The 22082-nt window shown below is 34.1% G+C and overlaps 1 protein-coding gene across 1 annotated transcript in view; it reads right to left on the reverse strand.

Moving 5' to 3' along the window:
• SLC30A7 (solute carrier family 30 member 7) overlaps positions 1-22082 on the reverse strand; it is an 81178-nt gene that overhangs the window by 39126 nt on the left and 19970 nt on the right. Inside the window, exons 6-8 of the mRNA XM_047083409.1 lie at positions 13896-14039; positions 9171-9221; positions 5089-5224 (exon numbers count right to left, since the gene is read on the reverse strand). Coding sequence (XP_046939365.1) covers positions 5089-5224; positions 9171-9221; positions 13896-14039 — 331 coding nt within the window. The remainder of the gene's footprint in view (positions 1-5088; positions 5225-9170; positions 9222-13895; positions 14040-22082) is intronic.

Consider the following 22082-nt stretch of genomic DNA (forward strand, 5'->3'; position numbering starts at 1 on the left):
CGAGCCTCCCCTGCTCACTTCACTCACCCTCCTACTAGAGCTCCAACCCGCTAACAATCTCACTTTTTCGTCTCTTTTTCAGCATCCATTACCACCTTTAAATCTTCATTTCCCACCTCTGTAATACCTGCCGTGCTTCTTTCTCACTCTGTCAGTACTCGTCTGACAAAACCCCAAACCAGATGAATCTGGCTGCCTATCCCACACTTTTGACCAAGTAGCTGAGCAAGACTAGAGAAAAACACACTATGCTGGTTGTTTTCACTTTAAATTCAGGACCCCAAACTTCAGAGTGGGCCCCTGATGCTGCCAGGCAATCACACTGCTCCCCTTTACAGCAAAAAGCCTTAAAAGGGAGTTGACTACAGCGGCTACCTCCATTTCTTTCCTCCCCAGTCTCTCTTGAAGCTCCTCTGAACAGGCTTTCCTTCTCATTACCCTTCTGAGTGTCTTGTCTAAGTTACCAATCATCAGTCACAGCAGCACATAACAGGGCTGATCACTCCTTCCTGTTTGAAACACTTTTTTTACAGGGCTCCTAAGACGACGTGCATTTGCATCTCTCCTCCCATCTCCCTGGCCACTCCACTTTCTACTCCTTTAGCTGGAGTTACCTCCTGTGCTCCACCTTCCAGGGTTCAGTCCTCAGACCTCCTCTTCTCTTTACCAGTTCTCATTCTCTGGGAAAACTCATCTGATCTCATGGTTTAAAGTACCATTCATAAGCAGCTGACACCCAAAGCTATATCTTCCATGCTCACCTCCTCCCCAAACTCTAGATACTCTACCGCTGTGCCCTGAACATTGCACTTTAGCGACACTGCCCTTCTCACTGCTCCTTACACACGTCAGGCGGGTTCCCACTGTACTGTGTTTACCTGAAGTTCCCTCTACCAAGAATAATCTTCCTCTGATCAGAACCCTGACCCACTCCTTCGCTTGTAAGGTCTCTGTTCAAATGTCACTTTATGCAGGACTTTCCAAGCCCTTCTAAAATAGCACCCCCTTCCCCTGCTTCACAGAACTCACCCCGGTAAGATATTACATTATCTATTTGTATGTTCATCTGTTTTATTGACTAGAACCCCTATTAGAACATAAGCTCCATAAGGTTGGGTATTTGCCTATGGTGTTTACTGTCTAAAACATTTACTGAATGATGTTAAGATATGTTAAAGTTTTCTGCTTTATCTCCAAGAGGTGAGATTATGAGAACATTTCAATAGATAGGTTGCACATTTCAGTAGTACTTGAGTTTTTCAATCAAATCACTTGTGTCATCAGAACAAAGGAAACAGATAAAAATGTTAAAGTTTAACAATGAGAAAGAATCAAATTATATGAATTTGAGACTATATATTTTAAACTAGTGAGAAAAAGTTTTATAAACATATCAGTAGAACTTAGACAAGAATGATATATAGACTTTATATTGAAAGCCAACTGTAGCTGATTGGTTGTGGCTGCCTGAAACACTATATTGAAAGGGACCCTGAAGCTAAAGTGGGTTCTGCAGAAAAGAAGGATGTTTTCCAGAAAAATGGAAGGGGCGGGACTTGTGATTCCTGCCAGATAAATGCCACTCCATGACTTTAAATCTTTATGCGTACTATTTTCAATTCTTTGTATTTAGCTCAGATCTCCCAAGAATTCCTTATTTGTACATCCATTGCCTATTTGAGATCTCTTTACAATGGTCTAATGAGAGATCTCAACTCAGTCACAAGCCAAACAGAACTTTTGGTCTGCAGTGCTCTTCAAAAAAACCCAAACAAACATTACTCTTCCCTTAGTCCTTCTTCTTTCATAAGGACACCTTCATTCACTAGGTTGCTAATGTAGAAACTCTAAGAATTATCCTTGATTCCTCCCTCACTTAACCATGCCCTAAACATTCATATCCATAAGCAAATTCTATTAGCTCTAAGCCCAAAGCATTTTCTAATTTCATCTGTATCTCTCCAACTCCTAGATGAGTACCTCAGACCAAGCCACCATGGTCCCTCATTTTATTAACACTAATAGCTTTCTAGTTGGCCTGCCTTTTTGTACTCTTGCCCCCTAATAACCCATTACCTACACATCAGCCAAAGTAGTTTTTAAAAATACAAATCTAATAATAATGTCACTTCCCCACTATGGTTTCCCACTGCAGTTAAAATAAAACCCAAACTCCTACCCTGGCTCATTTTCCTAGGCCTATCTCTCCCAACTTTATCTCAAACCACTTTCCTCTTACTCCCTATGATTCAAGTCATATTGGCTAACATTGTTTTCACTACAGGGCTTTTATACTAGCTGTTCCTTACAGAATGCTCTTCCTCTGACAGGCTTTCTTGTGACATTCAGATCTCAGTTTAAATGCTACCTCTTCAGAAGACTTCTTTTATCACTCAATCTAAAGTAGCAAGCCAATCACTATCATCCTATCTTAACTCTCTGCACACTACAAATAACTACTTGATGTTTGTGTAGTTTATTAATTTGTTTGTTGTCTCTCTCTCTCTCTCTCCAACTATAATGTAAGATACTGTGAAACAGTATCTTATTACCACTCTGGTGACAGGGCCTATTTAATAAATATTTGTTGAAAAGGATTTGTGCAATTTTGCTTTGTTTTGGTTTTAGCATATATTTACTTTGTGGGACAGCACAAGTGGGGGTGGAGCAGAGAGAAGGGGACAGAGGCTCTGAAGTGGCCTCTGCACTGATAGGCTGACAGGAGTGAGCACAATGTGGGGGCTCGAACCCATGAACCATGAGATTATGCATGACCTGAGCCAAAGTCAGACGCCTAACTGACTGAGCCACCCAGGTGCCCCTGATTTGTGCAGTTGTTTTTAACGTGTTATATTTCACTAAAAAAAGTTGTGTGTATGTAGTTTTATTCATATCTGTTGGCTAACGGAATGGGAATAGAACTAAGTAAGAATTCCCTATTTGGGAACAGAGAAAGTAATTCTCCAAGGTTGAAGAAACATGAATTTATTTTGATTCAAATCCAAAATAGACAAACTTTTAAAAACCTGGCAGAGTCTGGTACTGACTATACAACAATGACAAAACATTTGCCCTCACAGAGCTTAAGAAAGAATAAACAGGCTATTTCAACTTGTTGAGTCAATGCAGTGAAAGGAACAGTCAAAGGTGGTACAGGTAGGCATATTTAACTCAGCCTGGGAGGTGGACAATCCCGAAATCCTTCCTGAAGGAAGTGCAGTTTAAAACTGAAATCTGATCTGAAGGATGAGCAGTTGTGATGGATGTACTTGCGGGGGAGAGGGAGACAGGCACTCAGCATAAGAGTATTTTGGAGAAAGGAAATATAGTCAAAGCACAGAATCCAGACAGCTCATAACATATTTTCAGGAAACTGAAAGTAATTTGCTGTGGCTGGAGAGCAGAATATAAATTGAGAAAGGGTTAGAGAAAGACTGAGAAGTAAACAGGCTATCAAGATGCCCCACTGAGGAGTTTGGACTTCATCCTGAGGGTAAGAAAGCACCACTGAAGAATTTAAAGCAAGATAATATTTCCATGCACCAGAATCTTCATTTAAGAAAGATCATTTGGGAGCACCTAGGTGGCTCAGTCGATTAAGCTTCTGACTCTTCATTTCAGCTCAGGTCATTATCTCACACTTCATGAGACTGAGCCCCAAGAGTTGGGCTCCATGCTGAGTATGGAATGTGCTTGGGATTCTCTCTCTCTCTCCCCCTCAAAATAAATGAATAAGAAAGAAAGAAAGAAAGATAGATCACTGTGGCCACAGGACGGAGAAAAGTATAGAGGGAGACAGAGAAGTCAACCTCTTCGAAGTAATAATTGATAGGAGAATTAGGATAGTAATAATGTGGCCAAAAAGAAGCAATTATTAAGATCCTACTCTAGGAAGCATTAAAAGCCACTAAAACTTATAATACAAAACAAAATGAACATACAAATAGAGAGATACAGATATAAGTTACCAAATCTATCAGGAGTTAAGTTTCATAGAATTATGTGACATATCAGCTGAACTTTCAAGGAAGTATAGTTAAGATTTCCAAAGATGAAAAAACTTCGGAACTTTATAAAAGACTTTTACATAACAGAGTTGCTTCCTGGTACAAATAATTTGAAGAAATGTAAAAAATAAGCTGCATATTTAAAATCTATATCCTTTTTTTAAGGCAAGAACTTCAAAATTAATATTTATGACTAATTTACAATATTAGAATTCCATCATAATTAGGTATATTCTATTCAACCGCAAGCTATAAAAATCATAGTCTGTCCTCTGGTGATCATTAGAAATCAAGTTTTACCAGCAGTAAAATTATTATGGATAAATAAAACAAAAATAGTCAAATCAAGGTATATGTATACATAATTACTAAATATATTAAATAATTCAAGACTGAAATAAAGGCACATATTATTCCATTATTCTGATAAAAATTAAATAATAAAATCTATTTCAGAGTGAGATAAATCTGAGATATTACACAATCTAATTTAGCAAATATTTACTGAGAATTCACACACACACACACACACACACACACACACTTTTACATATACATTAGAAAAATGGTAGGCAATAAACAACTAAGAGATCCTTCCTAAAGAATTTTATAAGTCTAATTGGGAGACAGATATATGTATACCTCAATAAGCATTTTTATAAGACTTCGGCAATGATAAGATGACTTTATGAATTAAATAGCTGTAGAAGAGACTTTAACATCCTTTTGCATCTGATAACATAAGATATAGAATCAGATTCTAAGTATAGCTAAAACATTTTATATTTTCAATGTTCTACTCTACAGATAGAATATTGGATTTAAAAAAATTACTACTAAGTTGAATTACAAGCCAAAAAGATTAATGGCTAAATACCCAAAAGAAATGTCAAAACCTAGGCAAGACATAAATGGCAAACAGAAAAAAATAGGAAGATGAGAAGAGAAATAATCTACATCGGAGTTTGTTAACGGCCAAAGAGAAACCAATATAATAACAATTTGTCTTTTAGATCTGTAATTTAAGTAGCACACTAATCACCTCTCATTTTAATATCTGAAAGTAATGTATAACACTTACCTTACAACTATAAGCATGGCTATCAGGATTGAACAGATAGGATCTGCTATCATCAGACCAAAATTTTGCATCATGATGGCAGAGGCAATTACACCAATACTCCCAAGTGTATCCGCCAGAATGTGTAAAAATACACCTGGAAACAAAGCATAATTAAAATCAAAACAGTATCTTCTGATCAGTGAAAAATACAAATATTTCTTAAAACTATATTCTTCATTATATATATAAAAAACTAAATACCAATTAGAAAATCGGGATGAACGTAGATTCATTGTTTAGTAGTGAATAATAGGGAATTGAAATAATCTTCACTTTTTCAAATCACCAGGGGTTAAAATAGCTGATTCATAAATCATACTTGTTTTTCATGATTCTTAGTATTTTGGTACAACATAAATGAAGAAGAACAGAAACAAGTTGATTTTAAGCACATTCATCTCTGGTTAAGAGAGTCCATATATTAATTAACAATTTGTTAGAAAAAAATTGCATTAGGCTGAAAGAATTGTTCAAGTAGCATTGTTTACAACTAGGAATACATGTACACACAGAGCCCTCTGCTGGTAATTAAAATTATTACTACTTGAGACAAGAATTTCCTTTGGATCATAACTCTACAAATCCTGACATACTTATTAATTATCCTGAGGGTTTTGTTACCTAAAACTACACATTAAGCTCAAACCTGATGTGGAAGAAAGTAGAGATCTGAATATTTTAAAGTAAATATATTTTCTAAACTTTCAATAAATACAAACTAGATTGGTAGGATACTGATATTCTAACCGTTCAAGAACCTAGATATAATATTGTGACATTGTGATTTACAATAAGAAATACATATTTGGCCTTCATCCCTGTTTCTAGAAAAGCCCTGGAACTTCCCAAGTGACAGCAACAAAGGTGTCTCTTGTTAATGTTAACATACTTTTGGACCCCACCTGAGGATGGGGGCTGGCTGCCAGGAGAGCCAATCTGTCCTGTGATCAGAGGATTGGAACCTCCAGTCCCAAGCCACTGACCTCTGACCTCCAGGTATCAGAGAATTGCTTGCTGGTATGAGAGTATATTCTTCATTCTTCCATAGGAATTGTGCACAGAATCTTAGTTGGAGGTCAGATGTGGGATCAGAACCAGAACCCACTTCTAAATGTTAACATGTAATAATTGACATTTGATTATTAAACTATTAAAAAGTATCAAGAAGTAAGTTTAAAATACATTATTTCTTAAAAAGACTAACAAAACAATAAGTTATTCAACATTCAGATCTTTAATAAGTAAAATTTACCGTACAGCAAAACACTGTTCTTGAAACAAGCTTAAACCATGTTACTAAAAATAGAACATTTTGAAATAGCATTTGCTCTATCTGAAAAGAAATACTTAATATGTAAAAAGCATATGTCTACATTAGAAATACTTATTCTACTTCTTTATTATTCACTGGACAATTGAAGGCAAATCATTTATTTTTTAGGTATATACCATAGATTTATTAAACTTGAAAACACTTTCTAATAATTTAGAAACAGACTATCACTGAGTCCAATCAAATCTTAATGTGCTATAGGAAAATATGCTTCAATTCATTTACTACTGTATAATTTTATATCAAGTATTATACCAAATATAATTCATCCCTCAGTACTTAATATATACTTTTTCATTCATATATAGACCTTTATAACTACTCTTCAAAAAGCTAATGGTTCTATTTCCCATAACGAAAATATTATGCCAAAGCATACTCATAGAAAAAAAAAAAATCTGTTGCTCTAGGGTGTTCCAAATAGCAAAGAATTTAATAAGTGTCGAGCCCACATTAGGTTAAAAAAAAAAAAAAATGGAGAAAAGTGTCCATCAAAGTAGATTGAAGGTACCTAAGCTTCAAAACTCTTACGTGACATGTGATGTCAAGCCTTTATATTCTTTAATTAGTGTCTTAGTAGGATCAGATGTAAAAATGACTCTAAATACTAAAAGGAAAAAAAAAAGTATCATTTGTTCTTGATTTCTCTTCCACTAAAAAGTCCCTGACTACATCTTATGTTCTGACCTAAAAACTGGCTTTTTTTTTTTTAATGTTTACTTATTTTTGAGACAGAGAGAAAGACAGAGTGTGAGTGGGGGAGAAAGAGGGAGACACAGAATCTGAAGCAGGATCCAGGCTCTGTGCTATCAGCAGAGAGCCCAATGCGGGGCTCGAACTCACGAGCTGTGAGATCATAACCTGAGCCGAAGTGGGACACCCAACTGACTGAGCCATCCAGGCGCCACAAAACTGACTTTATTAGGAAGTGTCATGAATTTCCTAAGCCCTTCTTACTTTGTAGTGACTGTTTCAAGAAGAATAATCACTAAAGAGAGAAATCTAAACTAGTATGTTTAACTTATATAAAAGTTGAAAGCCTTAGAAGACCTGGTAGGATACTGAAATGTTAACTGTCCAAGAATATAGAAAGCCAGAGTTCATACTGAAGAAACCGCAAATAACCAAACAACTTGGTTATGTGAGTTTTCATGTGTGAGTAGCCACACGGAAACTTTTAATGCCAGTTATCTCTATCCTTCAGCTATCTACTGGGCTGCGGCAGCCATTGGAAATTGATGGATACTCAGAAAATATAAAGTAATTTTCCTAACAGCTTGTATAAAAGATAATTAGGAAGGCAAATCTAACCTCCCTTCCCTCAACTTGTGATGATTTCCAAAACTAAAAATAAACTCATATTATCAAGGCTAATTTATAGCATTGGATATAGATGCATTACATATGCATGATTACAAGCTATTTCAGCAAATGCTGTTCTAAACCAATTCTATATATTTTGCAAATGGAAAACTAGTGACTAGAAGACACATTTAAGCCTCCTGAAATAAACTCCTCAGTATGAAGGAGCATATTCACAGTGAAAAAATAAAAAGCAAGAGCTCTATCAAGAAATAGTGAAGAAAAATAGGTGCAGTAGAGATTGGATCACGAGCTATTGGGAAAGTCAGATTGAAGTCAAAAGTTACTAAAAGCAGGAAGGTGGGGAGCTGGGAATTTGGAAACTTTGACAATGAAGTCTAAATGGAAACTCAGAGCCAAAGATTGGCTCACATCTCAAAAACAAACTATCATAGTTCATAGACAAAATTGATTTTCTCTGCCTTGTAAAATTTTGTAAGGTATCATCATTTGATGCCTATGAATATGACAAAGGTCTCACTGTGCATTACATGCATATTTTAATATAACAGAGTTAAGTTTTTAGAGCAGTTTCACATTCATAGCAAAACTGAATGGAAGGTACATATTTCCCATACACCCCTGTATTGGGCATAACATTCCAAATTGTCAAAATTCCCCAGCAGAGTAGTAAGTACATTTGTTACAAGTAATGAAACTACACTGACATGTCATTATCATTCAAAGTCCAACTACATTAGGGTTCATTCTTAGTGTTATACATTCTAAGGGTTTGGATGCATTACATTTTTTCCTCTAAATTTTTCCACAATGTAAATACATACTGAATACTGAATTTGGAAAAAATATTTAATCATCCTATGAAGGCAAATATATTACTATGGTGTTACTATAGCCATTGGCATGGGTATAATTTATAGTTAACTACTAAATATTAAAAAAAAAATTTTTTTAATGTTATTTATTATTGAGAGACAGAGAGACACAGAGCGTGAGCAGGGGAGGAGTAGAGAGAGAGATAGAATCCAAAGCAGGCTCCAGGATCCGAGCTGTCAGCACAGAGCCCGACACAGGGCTCAAAGTCACAAACTGCGAGATCATGACCTGAGCCGAAGTTGGTCACCCAACCAACTGAGCCACCCAGGTGCCCCTACAGTACTAAATATTTTAATCTTCTTATTAAATCTAAGAAAATAGGCAAAAGTAACAGTTAAAAGAATATCTGCTAATATACCTAATAGTATATATTTTAAAAATCAGAAGAAAAGCTAATATTTTAGACACAAATATTACATTATACACTTTTCTTAAAGGAAATTTCCAGATAGATCAACACAATGAAATCCATTTCATAAAACAGAAATATACAAATTGCTTGTCATACCTTGTAAAATCTGTCTGCTGGGTCCTGTTGTTTCTTTTAAAGAGGGACCATCTGTAGAGAGTTAAGTTAAATTATTTTAAAATATATCTTCAATTCCTGATTCAACTTTTGCAATTCAGAGAACTTTTCATTCAAGTATATCATGAAGGATGCATGACTATACAGCCACATCAGACCTACAAAATTATTTTTTTAATTTAATGTAGTAACTGAATGGAGATAGACATGGGCATTTTAAAAATACACAGTATTTAGGTCATTATTATATTAAGCAATCTAATAAAAGACAGTAAATTAAAAACACTGTGAAAGTCTTCTACTACTTGTAACATACCTTATACTACAGCTTGCTACACTAATATTACAACTGGAAAACTCAGACAAAACAAATCTACTGCTTGAAGTTACAAGAAGTCGAAGTAATGAAGCCAGGACAGCATCCAGGATAACTGAACTGTGGCAAACAATAGTTTTCTAACAGCTTCTAAATGGATGTGGCAAGCTTTTCACAGAGAAGAGATAAAAATACTTTTTCATTAAGACTTTATGATGAAAAAAATTTAACAATACTGTAATTTCTATACTTACTCTGAAGATACTAAAGCAGAAAATATAGGTAAACAATCAGCAATATTGAGATCATGAGGAGGACTGATAAGCCTTCTGATCATGTCTAACAGAAAGCTTGTCTGGGGTCATGGTTCTTGGCCCATAGTACCTAAGAGCTGACATATCCTTACTACAGCTTTGATAGAGACTGTAACAATGCTTCAGAAAAGGCATAAAAGCCTAAAGCTGCACAATGATTTCTCTGTGGATATGGCACTGCTATGATGGCAGGAAGATGCAGCCACCTTAAAAAATCATGCTGACAGTCAAAAGTGTTGACTATTCCAAAACTCCAGCTCCCTAATCAAGGCAAGGGATTTGTCTATAGGTAGTAGGTCTAGATAAGGACAGTAATTTTTGACATAATTATTTGGAAGGTATATAATACTATACTAATATAATGGCTATGTAAAACAATTAACTCCCATCTATGTAAAATCTGACAGTACTTCTGGACATAAAATTTGTTATCTGTGGTAGAGACTGGGTAGTTGTTTATCACCCACTTCTTTGGTAAACAACTAAACTACATTTCCCAGGTTCCATTGAGTTATGTGATGTATGTGACTGAGTATTAAACAAAGAAATATGAGAGGTAAACCATTTCCAGGCTTGTAAGAATGTCCCCCGCCTCCAAAAAAGAATGTCCCACATGATCTTCTATGTAGTTTATCTCCAGGTAGATGCAGAGAATCCATGGGAGGATTCCAAAGGTCAAGAATCCCAGAAATGAAAGGAACCTGGATCTCTAGACTGAATGAGAAACAGTATCCATCCTCCTTTACCCCATCAACCCAAGAGCAAGATATAAACTTTTACTGCTTGAGTCACTGAGACATGAGTAGTTAAAGCAAGCAAGTTAAAAACCAGCTAGCTTTACTGACAGTAAGCATTCCAAAAAATATGAGGCTCACAGTATTTCCCAGTGAGACTACAATGTCTCTCACAGGCAAAATGGAATCATGGCCCTATTACCTTCATATCCTCAGATTGACTAATATATACTGAAGGCAGAAATAATAGTCAAGAGAAGATTTTGGAGTCAGATTTCCTTGTGTTTGAAGCCTAGCATTTCCTTTTACTAGTTACTATGATATCCATGTGCCATGATGTCCTATAAATTCTTCTTTGCCACTTATGTTCTCCCCTTGGCAAAAAAAAAAAAAAAAAAAAAAAAAAAAAAAAAAAAAAGGCTACCTTTCACCTATTTAGAATCTTACTACAGTGCATTGCCAAAGGCATAAATAAAAAAAATTCTAGAGCAACAAACAAGTGGTAAATTGCAAATATTGGTGTTAATATCAGAAAAGTAATAACTGTAGATACTACCTAGCAAATCCTTTTGTAAGCAACAAATTCCAATTCTTTACTTTTTAATAAAATGTAGGGATTAGCTAATGAAACTGCCAATTTATAGATCATCAAAAATAATTTTTGATAATAGATCATTGCGTAATTTTTGGAATGTAATTATTTAAAAAAAAATTTTAATGTTTGTTTATTCTTGAGAGATAGAGACAGTGCGAGCAGGGGAGGACAGAGAGACAGGGAGACACAGAATCCGAAGCAGGCTCCAGGCTCTGAACTATCAGCACAGAGCCCGATGCGGGGCTCAAATCCACAAACATGAGATCACAACCTGAGCTGAAGTCAGACACAACCAACTGAGCCACCCAGGCAACCCTGGAATGTAATTCTGAAGTGTTCAAAGAATAGACTGAAACTGCTACAAACAGAATTTCTTCTATTTAAAGTTTCTTAGTACTTACATTATAAAGCTAGAAAATAGGAACAGAACTATTGCCCAAACGTGTTTTATGCTGATGTCATTTATCCATATACTAATTGAGAAACAAGGAGCTCAAATCATCTCATTAATATATGTATTTCAAGAAAAATATTGCTTTTTATGATTATGTATTATCAAAATTTTTAAAATACAATTATTTTGATTGACTTTTAGTAATAACCACAGTAACTCCATCCAAAATAAATGCTAAGTCTTATGTTTCTAGGACATAAAAAATTTTAATTTATACACATTTTACTGCCAAGAACTATAATACGAGGTCAATTAATCACACAAATATAATCCATTAGTATAAAATTCTGGAATGAAAATAAAACTTCAAAGAGAAACAGGATGTTATAAAATTTATAACTATTTACCTGTTTTTGCATGAGTGAGAGTGGGTCTCAAATCACTAAGTTATTTAGAGTCCAATGAATATATTTCAGAGTAATACAGAAGTTTCATTCTAAATATTATCAATAAGATACCTGAAATCATATTCCTTGCCATTATTTAAACAAGTAATTTTTTAGGAATCATCTTACTGTGTGAGGAATACACAATGTTTCAAAATTATTACAGGATGCATGTAAGCAAAATCTTGGGAAAGCAAGGTTTTAAAACATACCAGTGTAAAATCAAGAACATAAGAGGGGTGCCTGGGTGGCTCAATCAGTTGAGCATCTGACTTTGGCTCAGGTCATGGTCTCACAGCTCGTGGGTTTGAGCCCCGCGTCAGGCCCTGTGCTGATAGTTCAGAGCCTGGAGCCTGCTTCGGATTCTGTGTCTCCCTCTCTCTCTGCCCCTCCCCTGCTTGCACACTATCTCTCTCTCTCTCTCTCTCAAAGATAAATAAAAACATTTTAAAAAATTAAAAAAAACAAAACAAAACATAAGAAACAACAAGTGTTGGCAAGGATGTGGAGAAAAAGGAACCTTGGTGAATTGTTGTTGGGAATGCAAACTGGTGCAGCCACTGTGGAAAACAGAATGGAGGTTCCTCAAAATTCAAAAACAGAACTACCACGTGATCCAGTAATTGCACTACTGAGTATTTATCCAAAAAAAAAAAAAAAAACCAAACCACTAATTCGAAAGGATATATGTATCTGTATGTTTACTGCAGCATTATTTACAACAAATAAAGGAAGGAGCCCAAGTGTCCATTGATAGGTGAATACATAAAGAAGATGTAGTATATATACATACAATGGAATATTATTCAGCCATAAAAAGGATTGAAAACTTGGCATTTGCAACATGGATGGATCTAGAAAGCATAATGCTAAGTTAAGTAAGTCAGTCAGAGAAAGACAAATAACATAGGATTTCACTCATATGTGGAATTTAAGAAACAAAACAAATAACCAAATGAAAAAAAAAAAAAGAGACACACCAATAAGCAGACTAAACTATAACTAGAGAACAAACTGATGTTATCAGAGAGGAGGTGGGGTTGGAGGATGGGTAAAATAGATAAAGGGGATTAAGAGTTCATTTATCTTGATGAGCACTGAGTAATAAATGAAATTGTTAAATCACTGTATTTATTGTACACCTGAAAATAATTTAACATTGTATGTTAAGTATACTGGAATTAAAATACAAATAAATAAATACTAAATAAAACATACCAGTATAATAGTACAAAAATATAGCAAATTTTAGAGACTGAAAAATTAGGGACTTAATATTCAATCTCTAAGAACTTTTTTAATTATCAAATCAAAAGTTTGAGGATTCTATGTGGCAAGTACAGATAATACTTAAGCATATAACTTGTTGTTAGAGCAGCTTATATTAATCTATACTCTGAAATTTCACAGATAAATTATTTAAAATATAATTTAAAAATAAAAATTAAGTTGATAAATACCTTATAACTTAATACCCAATGCTATATAAGTTAGCACACAAGATTTCTAAGAGAACAAGGAGGCAAATCAAAAATTCTGCAATGAAAATGAAAAAAATTGAAAACCCCTATAAGCCCACATATAGCACAAAAGGCTTTATCATATTTAAAAAAAATGATTTTCATTTGCTAAAAAACAATTGTTTCTGATTCACTGACACTCATTTAAAACAGTGGCACATAGTATAATATATTCACTGAAAAAAAAGCGATATCCACTGCATTATATTGAGTTAATTTCATCATATACTAAAAATGAACTAGCCCTGTGAACCATTTAGTCCGATTCATTAGAAAGGAAGTTGATTACAAGACCCTTTCAAGAGACTATTTCAATGAAAAGAGTAATCTACACAAAATCTCTGTGTTTGGAAGGCTATCCATTTGAAAATCTTCTGGCTGTACTCACCATGAGAATGAAAGTGTCCATGTCCATGAGCATGATCATGGCTATGTGAAGCACCATGTTTCAAATCATGACTATGGCAATGATCTCCATGGCCATGTGCCTGATCCAGAACACCATTAAAAAGGGAATGACTGTGTCCATGGCCTAAAAAGTAGTTAGAACAAAAGGTATGTAAACGTATACTACATAAATGATTACAATAACACTGATATTAGTGAAAAGAACTGGCTCTAAAAAGAGATTTAATTAAATAAACATTTACTTGCAAGAAGTGTTACAGTGTTAAAACAATACTGATTCCTCCTACCATGGAGTATAGGAAGGAAATAAAAGTACAGAGGCAAGTGGTAGACTTTATTGATGATGAAAGTGAGGAGTACACAGAAATATTTAAAGAGATTACAGATACTGTTATTCATTCATACAAGAGGAACACACTATGTTATAGGCACTGTTTTAGGCACTGGGGATAAAGTGAAGAGCACAGAAAAAATCTTGGCTAAAACTTTGCAAAGTACCACTACATATACTCACAAAGATAAGACAAAATGTATGCATATGGTCATTTGAGGCAGAGAAGCTGCTGTATTTGTTCAAAGGATCAGTAGGGGCACCTGAGTGGCTCAGTTAAATGTCCGACTTTGGCTCAGGTCATGATCTCACAGTTTGTGGGTTCCAGCCCTGAGTCAGGCTCTGTGCTGACAGCTCAGAGCCTGGAGCCTGCTTCAGATTCTGTGTTTCCCTCTTGCTTTGCCCCTCCCCTGCTCGGACTCTGTCTCTCTCTCTCTCAAAAATAAGTAAACATTAAAAAAAAATTTTTTAATAATAAAAAAAAAGGATCAGTAAAACTACATTATAGCAAGTAGAATACTCAGAAAAAAACAAAATAGTGCAGAATCCTCTCTCCATAGCAGACCTAAAACTACTAAACCATCAAAGAAATGTCTTATACAAGCTATTGCAAAGCACATAAGAACACTGGATGTTACCCAATTCAAAAATATCACTAATATTCACAAAAATCTTAAATACCAGTAAACTAAATCCAGCATCGCATTATATGGAAAATCACGAATAATGGGGAGATCAACTCCCAAAATGGTGGAGAGAGGATACTGGCAAATTAGTTCTTTCTTTAAAACAATAAGAATACAAGGGACACATTTAAAAATCAACATCAGAACTCTAGCAACTAACCAAAACCACAAAATGAACTAAAAAGCACCCATCCAAGAAGAAACTACCAAACCTCAGTAGGACTACAGAGTTTCTACTGTTTTTACTTGGGGCTACTCCCATTTCACCTCCTGCCCTAGCTCAGCTGAAAGCAGCCAAAAAAAGCCAGCAGCACTGTAGACAATGGAGAGATCCGATTTCTTCCAGAGCTCTGTGAAAGCACCATCTCCAGAGCACAGTCAGTATTTTGTACAAACTTGCAATTCTTTAGAAAAATCTCTATCCTCAATGTGGTGACTATTAGACTCAGAGGTCAGCTCTAAAAATTTAACAGCCACACGCTGCAGGAAAGCCATTAGTCCAAGAAAATCATGCAACAAGAGAAACCAACAGTATCAGCAACAACAAACTTTGAAGGGAGAGGTTGAAGTAATGATACCAGAGTCATTATAATATAAAATGTCCAGTTTTCAACAACAACAAAAATTATAAGACATGCAAAGAAAGAGGAAAGTATGCCACACACACATGAAAAAATGCAACCAACAGAATATGTTCCTCAAGGGGACCCATATTTTGGGCTTAATAGACAAAGACTTTAAACCAGCCATTATAAATATGTTCAAAGAAATAAAGAAATCCATATCTAAAGACTGAAAGTGTAACAATGATGACTCACCAAATAGAAAATATCAATGATGAGAAATTATAAAAAAGAACCAAACAAAAACTCTGGAGTGAAAAAATACAATAACTGAAATAAAATATTTACTAGAAGTGCTCAACAACAGAGTTGAGCTACAATAATGTAAACCTGAACATGGATCAACAGAGGTTTTCCACTCTGGTTTTCCAACAGAGCAGAAAAAAAGAAAATGAAGAAAAATAAACAGCCTTAGAGACCTCGATGTGTGGAAACATCAAGTGTACCAAAATAAGCACAAAAAGAATCTCAAAAAAAGAAAAGAAAGTAGGAGACAGAAAAAAAATTTGATGAAAAATATTAACCACACATTCAAAAAACTTAGGAAAATCCAAAGAATATCCAAAGAATAAACTCAAATGGAACCATATCTAGAACCACCATAGTCAAATTGATGAATGCCAAAGAGACACTGAAAGTTGGAGACCAGGATAAAAAATAACTTACCATGTATAAAGAAACCTGCATAAGATTAACTGGGGACTTCTCCACAAAAACCATGGAAGTCAAAAGCCAGTGGGACGACAAAATCAGAATGTTAGAAAAAGACTCAACTAAGATATCTAAATTCACCTCTCTCCTTTAAAAATAAAGGACATATAAGACATTGCCACATCAACAAAAACACTACCTGCCAATGAGATAAAAGAACACTAAACAGTAATTCAAATACACATAGAGAAATAAAGAGCATTGGTAAAGGCAATTATAAAAGAGGATGAATGTATTTTTAAATTGGTGACTCATTTCTACTGTAGGTTTTAAGAGACAACTGCATAAAGTAATAATTATAAAACTGTACTGATGGGCTTACAACATAAAAATACGTAATTTGTCTGACAATAATAGTACAAGGAAGGCAGGCGAATGTGGAGGTGTATTGGAGCAAAATTTTTGTGTATTACTAAATTACTATTAATCTGAACTAAATCATTTTAAATTAAGATACTACTTGTAATCCTCAGGGGAACAATTAAGAAAATATTCAAAACTATACAGTAAAAGAAACAACAGAATTAAAAAGTACATTAGAAAGTATCCATTTAAAAAATAAGAGAGTAACAAGAAAACAAGTAACAAAAAACCAAGAAGTAGAGTAACAAAAAGGACTGAAGATACAGAAAACAAATATTAAAATGGCAGATGTAAATCCTACCTTAGTAATTACATGCAAATTGTTTAAATATCCTAATTGAAAGGCAGAGATAGAACTGATTAAAACAAATATGATCTAGTTATATTGTCTATAAGAGATACACGTTAGACTCAGACACAAGCTGAAAGTAAAAAGAAAGAAAAATACACCATGCAAGCAGGAAAAAAAAAAAAAAGAGAGAAAGAGAGAGAGAGAGAGAGAAAGAGAGAGAGAGCGCGCAGGGGAGAGCTGGAATGGTTATCATAATATCAGACAAAATAAACTGTAAGCCAAAAGTTATTGTGAGACAAAAACAACATCACATAAAAACATGTTCAATCTATCAGGAAGATATAATGATTATAAACATATTGCACTGAACAATATAGCTCCAAAATACATGAAGCAAAAAATAATTAACTGAAAAAATATACAATTGAATAATTATAGTTGGAAACTTAAATACCTACTTTCAATAATAAATAGACAACTAAGCAGAGGATCAACAAAAAAACCCCAGAAGGTTAAACAACTATAAACAAATTACACCTAACATCTGCAGAACAGCAGAATACATATTCTCCTCAAGTGCACATGGAACACTGTCCACAGAGACCAAATGCTAGGTGATAAAACAAGACTTAATAAATTGAAAAAAAACCCTGAAATCATATAAAGTGTGTCATCTGATCACAATGGAATTAAATTAGATATCAATGACAAAAGAAAATCAAAAGTAACACTCTTAAATAGCTAATGAGTCAAAGAAGAAATCAAAAAGGAAATTGAAAAATACTTTGAGGGGTTCCTGGGTGGCTCAGCCTGTTGAGCATCTGACTTTGGCTCAGGTCATGATCTCACAGTTGGTGAGTTTGAGCCCCACATCGGGCTCTGTGCTGGCAGCTTAGAGCCTGGAGCCTGTTTCAGAGTCTGTGTCTCCCCTACTCTTTGCACTTCCCCTGCTCATGTTCAGTTTCTCTCTCTCAAAAATAAACATTAAAAAAAAAAAGAAAAAAAAAGAAAAATACTTTGAGATGAACAAAAATGAAAACATGACCTACCAAACTTACGGATCATATTTCAGCAATGCTTAGAAAAAAATTTGGCTATGCTAAAAACAACAAAAAAACAAACAAAAAAAACAAAACAAAAAAAGCAAAAAAAAAAAAAAAAAAACCCTCAAATTAATAATCTCATTTTCCATCTTAAGAAATTAAAAAAAAAAAAAAACTAAAGGCAAAGCATAAGGACATAAAAGTATTAAAGCAGAAATAAAATTTAATATAGAGAGAAAAACAATGGGAAAAAAAATCAATAAAACCAAAAGGGCACTCTTTAAAAAAAAAAAAATCAACAAAATTGATAAACCTTTAACAGAACTAATCAAGAAAAAAAAAAATGACAGAAGGCACAAATTACTAAAACTGGTAAAGAAAGGTCTTCACTGCTGACCTTATGGAAATAAAATAATTTTTTTAAAAAAACATACCATAAACAAGTAAACAAAGAAGATACTTTGGATGAAATGGACAACAAATGCACAAATGAACATTCCTAGAAATGTACACACTACTGAAACTGACTCAAGAAGAAATAAAAATGTGACCAAACCTATAGTAAGCAAAAAATAAATAAATAAATAAAATAAAATAAGAATTTAAAACCTGAAAAAGAAAAGCCCAGGCTTTTGAATTCTGCCACTTATGAATTCTGCCAAACATTCCGTACTCTTCCCCACCAATTCCCTTAAAAATAAATAAGTAAATAGAAGAGGGGCACCTGGGTGGCTCAGTCGGTTGAGCATTTAACTCTTGATTTTGGGTCAGGTCATGATCCCAGGGTGGTGTGACAGAGCCCTACATCAGGCTCCATGCAGTGTGGAGCCTGCTTAAGATTCTCTCTCTCCCTCCCTCCCTCCCTCCTTCCCTCTGCCCCTCTTCCCTGCTCGTGCTCTTTCTCTCTCTAAAATAAAAATAAATAGAAAAGAGAACATTTCCCAACTCATTACATAAGAGCAGCATTACCCTGATACCCTGCAAACTACAGACTAAAAATTCCTTAAGAATATAGACACAGTGTCTTTAACAAAATACTAGCAAACCAAATAAAGCAATACATAAAAAAGATAAATCATGGCCAATGAGATTTATCCTAAGAATGCAAAGGTGGTTTAATACCCAAAAATCAAGCAATGTAATATGCCATATTAAAAGGATAAAGAATAAAAACCAACTATCATCTCAAAAAGTGAAGAAGTTGTGACAAAGCCCAGTACCCTTTCATGATAAAAACACCTAGTAAACTAGGAATAGAAATAAACTTCCTCACAGCAAACACAGCTAACAGCATATTTAATGAAGAAAGATGGAATGCTTTCATCCTAAAATAAGGAAAAAGACAAGAATGTACTCTCTTACCACTTCTATTTAATATTGTACCGAATGATCTGCCAGGGCAATTAAGCAAGAGAAAAAAAAATTTTTTTAAAGGCATTCATATGGAAAGGAAGAAGCAAACTATCTCTATTTACAGATGACAGGACACTAAAAAATTCTACAGAATCCACTAAAAACCTATTAGAATACGGAACAATTTCAGCAATGTGGCAAGACACAAGATCAGTATACAAAAATGAACTGTATCCTTATACATCAGTAAAGAACAATATAAAAATGAAATTAAGAAAACAATCACACTTATACTACCTACAACAAAAAAAGAAAGCCTAACTGTAAAGTTAAGTGTGAAACATGTACACTAATAACTATAAAACATGTTGAAAGAAATTAAAGAAGCTATAAATAAATGTGAAGGCATCCCATGTTCATGGACTAGAAGACTTACCATTGTTAAGATGACAATGCTCCTCAAATTCATCTACAGATTCAATACAATTTCTATAAAAATCCCAACCGTCTTTTTTTTTTTTTTTTTGCAGAAATTGACAAGCTGATCTTAAAATTTATATGGAAACGCAAGAGGGGATCCAAAATAAGTAAAATAATCTTAAAAAAAGAAAAAGCTGGATAACTCACATGTTCCAATTTCAAAACCTACCTCAAATGTACATTAAACAAGACAGTAGGGTACTGGCATAAGGATAGACATATAGATCAATGAAAAAGAACTGAGAGTCCAGAATACTCTCACATTTATAGTCAACTGATTGTTGACAAGTGTGCCAACACAATTCGATGGGGGGAAAATAATCTTTTTAACATGGTGCTGAGACAACCAGATATCTATATATAAGAAAATGATATTGGACCCATACCTCACATGATATACAAAAATTGACTGAAAATGGATCACACACCCAAATGTAGACCAAAATATAGACACAAAATTTAAGGATGGTTCCTTATGAGAAATCTATCAATGTAATTACAAATTTTAAATTAACTAAGGAAGAAAAAATAATTACTTCAATAGATGCAGGAATAAAAATATCTTAACTTGATAAGACAGTTTCATCAGAAATAGACCATAAACATCAGACCAAATGACAAAACTTTAGTAGCATTCTTCATTAAATCAATGAAGAATGCATATTAAAATATGCTGATGTTTGCATTTTCCTCTGGAGATTCTGATAAAAATGTTCTGCAATTAAACCCGGGCATTAAGGTTTTTTTTTTTTTAAGTTACTCAGGTGACTATCCACTTTGACACAAGGATACAAACTTTAAGTATATCTAATCAACACTATGCTAGGGGTCCTGGCTATACAATAAGACAAGAGGAATAATAATTTCTATTCTTAATAGTAATAAAAACATTCAACTACTTAAAAATAAACTGATCAAAAAATACAAAGATCTTTATTAAAATAGCTAAGATAATTTAGTAAAAGACATAAAAAAATTTTTATGCATTCCCAATCAAAATCCCAAAAAGATTTTCATACAACTTGACAAGCTGATGAAAAAACCAAATGGGCAAGACAGGCCCAAACAATGTTAAAAGGTAACTTAATATAGGCTAAAAGTGTTGTTTTACATCAATGGGGTAAAAGGCAGGTTAATAACTGGTGCTTGGAAAACCTGCTTATTCACACTGGAAATAAAAAGTTAAGTCCTAACTCACCCTACCACAAAAACAAATTACATATAGATGAAGGAACAAAATGGATTGGGAAAAAAAACCCTAAATTTTAACGGTATTAAAATATGAGACATGTTTATGACTCAGAAAATGGAAATTTCTCAAAGTAGAAAACATACCAGAAAAAAATGTAAGACAGAAAAACTAAGACTATATCAAAATTAAGAACACCTACATAAAAGTTTAAAGATAAGCCATAGATTGGGAAAAGATGTTTGCAACACATAAAACAAATGATTAGTATACAAAATATATAAAAATTATTAAAAATGGATTAACAAGAAGAGGATAGAAAAACAAGCAGAAATAAATAAATAGACAGTTCAAGAGGATAAACTTGAATGTCCTAAAACCATACAGATTTTCAACCTCACTACTAAACAAGAAATAACAAATAAAATGAGATATCATTTTTATCAAACTATTAGCAAAACAGTCTTAAACCCGTAATAATAAGTTTTGTGTTTTTTAAAATTTTCTTTTAAGTTTATTTATTTGTTTTGAAAGAGAATATGCACAAGCACAAGCCGGGGAGAGGCAGACAGAGAAGGAGAGAATCCCAAGCAGACTCTGTGCTATCTGCATAGAGCCTGATGTGGGGCTCGATCTCCTGACCATGAGATCATGACTTGAGCTGAAATCAAGAGTAGGATGCTTAACAGACTGAGCCATCCAGGAGCTCCAATCGTAATAATAAGTTTTGATATGAGTGGAAGGAAATTAGTACTGACATTCATTGCTGGGATAAATGTGAATGATAGTAATTTTGAGGGCAATTTGCTATTGTCTACTGAAACTAAAAACTGTATTTCCTGTGTTCCAGCAACTCTACTTATAGTCCAGCACAGTGCAACTCAAAGAACTTTCTGTGACAATGGAAATGTTCTGTATCTGCTGTCCAATATGGTAGCCCTATGTGGCTACTGAGCACTTAAAATGTCACTAGTGTAACTGAAGAAGTGAATTTTTAATTTTATTAAATTTAATTAACCATAATTTAAATAGCCACATGTGACTAATGGCTACTATATGGGACAGCAAAACTCTGGAAAAACAACTGCATATGTTC

The sequence above is a fragment of the Lynx rufus genome, unplaced genomic scaffold (genome assembly GCF_022079265.1).
Source record: "Lynx rufus isolate CCGP_SWC_20201006 ecotype Redwood Valley unplaced genomic scaffold, mLynRuf1.p SCAF_2, whole genome shotgun sequence".
In the NCBI taxonomy this organism is placed as follows: domain Eukaryota; kingdom Metazoa; phylum Chordata; class Mammalia; order Carnivora; family Felidae; genus Lynx; species Lynx rufus.